This window comes from Aricia agestis, chromosome 14 (genome assembly GCF_905147365.1).
Source record: "Aricia agestis chromosome 14, ilAriAges1.1, whole genome shotgun sequence".
Lineage (NCBI taxonomy): Eukaryota > Metazoa > Arthropoda > Insecta > Lepidoptera > Lycaenidae > Aricia > Aricia agestis.
This window is the reverse complement of record NC_056419.1, coordinates 7,772,466-7,781,399: the sequence shown is the minus strand read 5'-3', so window position 1 is coordinate 7,781,399 and position 8,934 is coordinate 7,772,466. Positions and strand designations below refer to the sequence as shown.

At 32.0% G+C, this 8,934-nt stretch overlaps 2 protein-coding genes across 2 annotated transcripts; one reads left to right on the top strand and one right to left on the bottom strand.

Annotated features, from left to right (window-relative positions):
- The first annotated feature begins 213 nt into the window (after positions 1-213).
- LOC121733584 (transmembrane protein 127-like) lies at positions 214-4,062 on the top strand. The gene is made up of 4 exons (XM_042123879.1): positions 214-413; positions 1,465-1,719; positions 2,313-2,612; positions 3,459-4,062. Exons 1-4 carry the CDS (start codon positions 389-391, stop codon positions 3,734-3,736), a joined length of 858 nt encoding a protein of 285 aa, XP_041979813.1. The 5' UTR covers positions 214-388; the 3' UTR covers positions 3,737-4,062.
- A 3,286-nt stretch (positions 4,063-7,348) lies between these two features.
- Positions 7,349-8,301, bottom strand: LOC121733585 (nuclear receptor-binding factor 2-like). The gene is made up of 2 exons (XM_042123880.1): positions 8,200-8,301; positions 7,349-8,102 (listed from the first exon to the last, which is right to left on the bottom strand). Exons 1-2 carry the CDS (start codon positions 8,221-8,223, stop codon positions 7,386-7,388), a joined length of 741 nt encoding a protein of 246 aa, XP_041979814.1. The 5' UTR covers positions 8,224-8,301; the 3' UTR covers positions 7,349-7,385.
- Between the last annotated feature and the right edge of the window lie 633 nt (positions 8,302-8,934).

Here is an 8,934-nt window from a genome sequence, read left to right as displayed (position 1 = left end):
TATTGACTTTTTACTTCGACTTTGACTAGACTTTTGACCTGACGATATAAAGAAACAATGCTGAAAATTGTATGCAACAATACTGTTTTCCCGCCATTTATAATACTTGACACTGGCCATTGTTATTTAGCCGAAGTGCCATAATAAGAAAAAAAAGTTTATGCTGTCAAGTGTCATTAATTTCTGCTTTTGAGTTTTGTGGTGACAGATGACACTTGTGGCCTGTGACTGTGGAGTGTGGGCTGTTTTCAATAATTATTTTTGTAGTATCCAATTTCCAAAACAATTGAGTGGTTTTACCTAAGTTAAGCGTTGTGACCAAGCTGTTTTAATTGTTATTTATTTGAAACAACAACTTGCATCCATGCACTCCACACAAGACTGAAGTATGGATTGTATAACAAGGATTCGAGGTATGACGTCTTATAATAGAATAGATCGAATTATTACATCTTCCTTATACTGTCTCTATAGTTTCTTGTAATTACCAACTCGGGCAGAGATGATGAGTTTTTCCACTATTGTTCTTCACACAATATCTTCAATCATTTTGACAAAGGTTTGTTTAATTGAACAAATTTAAATGGTTTTGACAACTAATTTCTTATGTATTTACTCGAATGTGTTATAATTTTCCTTGTATATCAATATCAAAAGTGTATAAATAATTATGTGATACAATTAATACTATAGATATTTTTAATATTTTTTTCATTGTATGGCTGTTGCCTGGCCCTTTAAATGTTTAATAATAACAACCCCCTGCTGAGAAACCTAATCTGTTCATTATTACCAGTTAAGCTGCAAGTTTATCAAAGCCAATCAAATTTTATTTTAACGAATTAACATCATATTAGATCAAATTCAAGGTTCACATTTAGTTAAATTATAATTAATAAGTTATAAATGTTTAATTACACCATGTTATAACAAACTCCTTTTATTTGAATATATCAAAGTAGATCAATTATTGTTGCCAAAATGTATACTGCTATATTATTTTTATGAATATATGAGTAATATATTTCAATAACTAAATCACCACATTACCAGGATTTTACTGTTAGTGATAATTGAGATTAAATTACCTTTTATCATGAGCTGGTATTGCATTAGGAACCTGATATGTAATGACCAGTGTCCACCCACATTTTTTATTAAAATAGTTTCATATCAGGAAATTTACTACCTTGTTTATTTTTATGAGAGCTTTGCACAGCAATTGACTTTTTAATTATTAGAGGAAATACTACAGACACACAAGTCTAATAGATTATTCATGTTGTAAATATTGTATTCAATTCAAGAACAAAGACTTTGCATTTTACTTTTTAAAGTTTTTTTGTGTGAGTAAATTTATTGTATTACAATACTTAATAATATGTATTTATTGTATTGTAAAACCAATAAAAGATTTCATATCAAAGATCTAACTTTTAAACTATTCACATTTGTTATTTACAGGTTTTAAATTAAGCTGTTCTTTCAAAGACAAGGAACTGAACAAAATTGCAGCATTCTTCAATGTGTCGACATTTCTGTTGACTTGTGCTGCATTGGTCCAGCCAAGTTGGTTCCGCATCAAGGGGCTGCACTGCACCCAAAGTCTTTCCTTGACACAGTTCTTCAGTTTTGATGATGATGATGATGATGATGATAGTGACCAGATAACTATACGTCAGAATGAATTTGGGTCTATGGACCAGAATGCTGACAGTGGTAAGCTTATATATTGTAATAATAATATCATTGTATAAAAGTTGTCATATTAGGATATTATAATATTATTGCAATGTTTTCCCACTAGACTGCAGCACTAGCATGAGCAGTAAACAAAAAGTTTTGTTTGACGTTTGACAATGTTTCTGTCAATATTCTTATGAAATGTGTGCAACAAGTTGGAATTTGCTTGTATTATTAGTTTGCCAATTAATATACCTTAATAAAACCATCCACACTGTGTAATACAGACATTGTGATTAACAATACTTTGCTCTTGTCTGACATGTTACAAAAGAGACCTGACAGACAAGGAACTATGCATTTTTTATACAGTTTTCCTTATGGCTGGTTTTATCGTTAAGTGTTTCGGCAGCGCCGTTCGAAGATGTATACGGGTAGTAGTAGCGTTTTAAAGTCGCACCTTTCGTCCATGCATTTGTTACAGCTTCGAACGCGCGGCGCTCCAACGGCGCTGCCGAAACGCTTAACAATAAAGCCAGCCTATCTGTATGTACACAGTGTGGATAATATTTTATTCGTCAGGAGTATTACATACTAAGATGATTAAAGTCCTTTTTATCTCATTACAGGTTTGCCTCCATGCATCACAATAGAGATTATAACTCTTATGAGAATACTAATTCTGCTGTGTTTCATGGTGTTACTCTGTTCGAGCATCGGTGTACTGATCAACTTTACCAGTCTCAACAGTAAAGCTATCAAAATGCTGCGAAGAAATGCGGTGCCAAGCATAATGTGTGTGTTCTGGGTTATTGCGATAGTTGGTGTGTGTTATTACACAACTGTCGTTCTTGGTAATGAAAACAACAGTGACCCGAATACAATACAAGTTGACTATGAATATGGATTTTACACAATTACTGGTGCAGGTATGTTATCTGTTAAAAATCCGTGGCATTTCTATTAAATGTATTTTGGTTGTTGGGTAGTTTAAACATCTTCTAAGAAGCTGTAAGATTAAAAGCATCTGAAAGCTAGCATATTAGGCTTAGTAGCTGTTAAGTAATCACAACCTTTTTTTATTTTAAAATATCAAAAATCAAACAATAGTAATGGTGGGTATTTTGATCTATTTTAATAATAATAATAAGCATTTTGATTTTATTACTTTTGGTAGTACAATAATTATGCATATAAATATTGTAGATTATGTAGACATTTAGTGCTTGATACAAGCCTATATTTTAAAATACTAAAGAGACAGGTGCAAATACACCTGTCGCTCCAGCTGCCATTTTTGTTCACTGTGTGTTGCTACTTGCTATACAGTATTAAAAATAGCCTACTAGAATATTATTATGTTGCCCACAACTTTTTTTTTATAAGTTTATCGCACAGGAACCTTACATTTTTTCGAGAAAAAACAATGTATGTCTTAGTCCTGAATCACTGATAGTGTCTCCATAATCTTTAATAGGTAACAGACAGACTATTTTTCTAATTATGAATAATGCGTTGTTGACGTTATTGTACTGTTGATGACCTACTTGGTCATTAATCATTATTATTATTGAACAACTTTCATGATAAAATTATTATTATTGAACAACTTTCATGATAATAATGAAAAGGTTTTGCACAGTAATTATGTTTGATGTTATTATTTTATTACTGACGCATGATGCAAACAATTCAATTTTTTCTTCTAGTTTTTTCAATCGCAAGATGTATTACATTTTTGAACACATACTAAAAAACTTATTAAAATATTTCAGGCGCCCTGGCTCTGTTGGCATCTGCAGCGAATCTCTGGGGTGCTCCTCTGTCCAACGACGAGGACATACAGAGACGTAATCTCATGGAGGACTGGGACGGCTACGAAGCCCACAGTGTAGGCCCTACACCAGCGGTACCAACACTACCTCCGTACACACCGACCGCTGACTACGTACCTAGTGTACCCACGTTCCCCGCACCTGTACTGGGCTCCCAACAATACTTCCCCTTTGATGACCTCTCCATATTACCTCCTCCTCCACCCTATACTCCATAGACAACCAAATATATTTTTATAGAGCTTTTGTCTGTAATGGCTAATGTTTTCCGAATACATATTTAAAGTTAGCTTGTACATAATGTAGACGACTATTGACTTAGTGATAGTATTTAATTTATAAGCAATCGAACGCCTTGTAGTTTTACGCAAAAGTTTAAAGTTGAGAATCTCAAATTTAAGTATTGTTGCAATGTAAGTTGCGTGACACGAGATTGATTAGTATTTGTCTATAAATGAATTTTGCTTCAACTAATTTCAGTTGGTTATTTGATTTAACCCGTCGATCGTGGAAAAACGAGACAAAAGAATTTCTATTGTGTCTTGGTTACCAGTGACCATATGGGGCTTGATGAACTAAACTAGGTTTTATAGGAGTTTGTCTGTTTAGCACTTTTGGGTCGTTTAAATTACATTACTCATTAGCCATCAAGATATAATCTCTTGGACACAGATAAACCCCTGTCAACTCAGAAACTGGCCATGAAACTATGTATGTGTTACAAATACATGCATAACATGTTAATCTATTATCCCCAAATAACAATTTGATGTGACAAACTGGATTTTTTTTCTGCATATCGCATTTTAAATTATCTCAAACATTTTATGCTAAAGGCCAGTTCACACTGGGAGGAGATAAGACGATGCGCGACGCAGCGATGCATAATAATTATGATATACAAAATTGAAATAATATAGTTTTGTACGGCCTACATATTTTAATTCAAATATTTTATTGTGTGAAGTATGAAGGCACCGGTTAAAACTCGCATAGAAGCTGTTGGCTTCAAAAATCAAATAAATTTCCTAAGTATATAGTTATGTAGAAAGGATAGTTATGTGAAAATTAACATTTGTTTGCCTTCATTAATTGGACTACATAACATGTTTAGGACTACTTAAAGATGCTTATTTATTTTACTGTTAATTCTAGGTATGTAATATATTATATTATTGTATTGTATTTGAAAATATTAACTATTGTATTTAATATTAATGGCATTTGGTCCATAATATGAAATACTTTCATAATAATAATTTAGTAAAAACAATCAGTTATAGAATTTTAAATAGATGAAATCTTATCAAATGTTACGAACTATTAAGATGTACTAAACTAAAATGTATTCTTTAAATGGCGGGCTTACGTTGTTTGGTCGAGTTATGACATCGCAGAGTAGGACGTCAAGGGAGTAGGGTTTTTATACCCCCCGGGCCAATATTTATTTACATTAGCCTACTGTTTAGATAAGATATAAAAAAATGATATTGCCATAGCAACAATAGTCAGGGTCCAGGGAACACAAAGTGTGATGCCATAGCAATCAATAATGCATGACATGCTGAATCAGCTTGAAGTTGATGCCAGTCCAGCCCCACCTGCCAAACTCTTCACTGCACGTAGGGCCTTCTCCAACTCTGCTATTCCTCTGGTCCCGCCTGTACCAAACTTCCCGAGCTTTGAAGCCAAGACTGTTATGTTGGTACTCAAGAGTTCACCAAGTGTGACACCTCTATCATTGTTTACTGCAGCAATGCGTGCAATGTTCTCCTTTGTAACTTTACCTGCCTCCAACTGCTTTATGGCACGTAATAATTAGTGGCTGAAATCCAAAGATCTCAGTGAAGTGTTCAGCTCCTGGTGCTGCACTGTAGTAAAGGACTCTATCCCTGGTTACATCCAACCCTAATGAGATGGCCATAGCACTTTTAGGTGAGAACCTAGCTAACCATGGCGCGAATGGTTGCTGCAAATGTCGCGCACATTCCAGTTAATCGATTTAGTGTATATTCGTCATTCCCAATTAGTGCGCCCTGGCCCCCTTTCTTAATCATCAGAGGGCATGTGTTTGACATCAATGCAGAGCCTATTGCCAACTATTGCCATGGATGTATCCCCTTGAGTTGGGACCTTATTTTCTTGACATAGGATTCCCTCTACAATCTCCTCATTTGTCAAAAACAAATCATTCTTCCTCACATTGTAGAATTCTGTTCCCTTGAACGTGGATTCTACAACTGTTGTCTCAAATTTTTTTAAAACTGTTTGATTCCTGCGGTGATTCCTCTAAAAAAGTATTTTTTATGGTATCGACAATAGGTACCTACTTGGGAAGGTCCTGGTTGGTTTATTCTGACTTCAGGCTCCTCAGATTGGCACCTCCTTTTGTTCAACAGTTGTTGAGATCTACGTAAAGTAATTTTGGCAAATTGTTTGGAAAAGATTTATTTGAAAAAATAAACAGTAACACAGTTCACTAATATATAATATTTTTAGACATAAAATATATTCACTTCACAAGCAGGCTCAGTTCTTTGTAACATAGCCAGCTAGGTTTGGAAAAACCCGATCAAATTATGTAGGTCTGTCGTTTGCCTATGAATGGATTTTTATAGTACCTTATCAAAGTATGCTTATTGCTTAATTAGATAGTGAATTAAAGGTTGTTTGGTGTAAATTTTAATAATTTCATTTAACGAATTCTGAATTATTTTCTTCTCTGTATATGTGGTTGTGAGTAAATTTTTAACCAGTATGTATTAATTTTAAATGTGATTTGCCATTTCAGTGCCTACTTGTTAATAAACAAGTATATCTTGCGTTTAATGTTATGTGTTTAGTCATAAGATAATAATTTCATAGGTCGTTTATAGGAATTACATTATTTTTTGTGCTTACAATTTATTTTCTAAAAAACCTAATCTTAATACTACTGTTTGAAATGTTCTTACTCAAAGGTATGAAAAACCTGAAGTTTGAAAAACGATTTTCTAATATTTTACAGAAATAGCACTCATTTTTATTGCATTGCATTTAATATAAACAATATTATATTTTATAATTTTTTTTAATGAAGTGCAGTTTTTAATGAACATATTTTTTGTTTTCTATTTTATGGAATAGTGAAACTGTTAAAATTTTTATTTAAGGTTTAATTGGAAAAATGTACTACAGAAAATTAGCCCATGTTTTCCTGCTTAGATAGAGAAACATAAAATTTTATAATCTCTGTTTCAAAGTCGCCTAACGTGATCTGATTAGCACTAAAACTTATAGAGCTGATAGTATTATAAAGTTTTGTATTTACACTGTATATTTTGTGTTACCAAAAATGTAGAGTTTTAGTATTAATATTGTTTGTTAAACTGAAATTCCTTCTAGATTTAAGCATAGTTATTCCTAGTGTATAGTAACTGGGAAATTTATTTTTACAAAGATAAGATTTTATTTTTGTGTAAGACCAACATGTAATACATATCTAATAAAAATCAACTAGTTTTATTTCACCTGCCCCGCCTTTCAAAGTTTTTATGGCAGTAAATATTTTACAACATATTGTATATTATCTTAAAGCAAATTATCATAGTTAAAATATATAGAAGAAATTGACACACAACAGTGTCTTCATCCTCTATTTAACGCCACCAAAGTGTTAAATAGAGATAAAATTTACAAAATAATGAGAATAATAAACATTTTCATTATTATTCTAATAATTAAAAAAACACAAGCTATGTAAAAAAAATACAGTAACATAATGGTCCAAAATAAGTATTAATTAATGTTTTTTTATTGGTGACATAGATAATAATTATGAAAAATAATACTTGGGATCTTTCTTCAGTAAAACATAATTATATTTTTTTATTGATTACCATCTTTTAATGCAAGTTTTTCAATGTCCATTAGATTCAAAATAGTACTTGGGTTTTGGTCCCTTTCTGTTCCAGTTTTATTACTTGGAACATCACAGGCAAAATTAAAATCAGCTGTTGTAGAAATATTAAGATATTTCATTCTCTCCTTTTCCAAATAACTTAGTTTATCTTTCAATGTGTTGTTTTCATCTTTCAACACTTCAACTTGTAGCACAAGTTGTTCCACTAGTGAGTGTAAGCTTTGGCTAAGAATTTGCAACTCTTCAACAACAGTTTGCTGGTTTTTTTCAGTCTTTCTTCCTTCGGGAATTAAATCTTTGATTATTGTTTGAGTTTCATTGGATTTCCCTTTGTCCGTTAATAAGCTCAGTAAGTTCTCAGATTCGTTTAAGTTTTTATAAATTTCTATTTGTAGCTTATTATGATCGCTGTCTCCGACATTCAAGCTGGGATCTATACCAAGACATTTAATATTTTCCATAGCCTTTTTCACTCTTGCGTACTGTTCTTTTTTACACTTAATGATATCTTTTTGTTTGAGATGATAGCTATGTTGTAAAGTGATGGATTCTAAGGCAAAAGTTGATGACGTCGACTTCATAGCGTCCAGTAAAAGTTCTGCAGCATTCTGATGACATTGCATCGCTTCATCGTATCTATTATTTTTCATGTGTGCTTCGGCTCTACGATACTGTTGGTGAGCCTAGAATAAAAACGAATATGCGTAATTCTAATACGTTGTAAGGCCAATGTTAGAAGCTACTTTAATATAAGTATATAAATTATTCATTTTACTTTACCAAATTCAACGGGTGATCATCCATTTTAATGCTTGTTATCTTACTATTTATTATTAATTATAACATGGAGTCTAATTTCTGTTTCTTTGTTAAAACTTTGTAATTTACTATTTTTTATTTTATATTTTGTTGTTAATTTGAAGCGTTCCTTTTCTAATTAAGTATACTGGCCCGTGAGTCTGACGTCGCAACAGCCAATGAAATCTCGTCAAATCGCGCAGTAAGTGTACTACGACTAGTAAAGGAACGCCTAACTTTGACAATTATTTTGTCATATTATTGACGTCTCTATTTTTTATATAAAAAAGGCAAGATGTTTTGGTTAAAAAGAAATATTTTTGATATTATAATATTATTTTATAACTACTTTAATTTGTAATCAATTTAATTATTTTAATGGTTATTTCTATGCAGAAACAAGTTTATTTATTTAAATATTGTATTTGTTTGATACATGATGATTTGTATATAACGGCACATGCAGCGCCATCTTGTGATAGTCCTATAAACTTGAATGTTACCGATTTGTCGTTCTGACACTTGATAAGTTTGTTGTATGTGTGTGTAGAGGGCGCTACTAACTACATTTAAATTTTAACGAAAAGAAAAATAGTTTTTTTTTTAAAATTAAAATAAACAATAATCTAAATCAAAATATAATCTGATATAAAATAGCGCTACGTCGCGCCGTCTTTGCTTTTAGTTATTACTGAAACCACAATATAATAATACCCT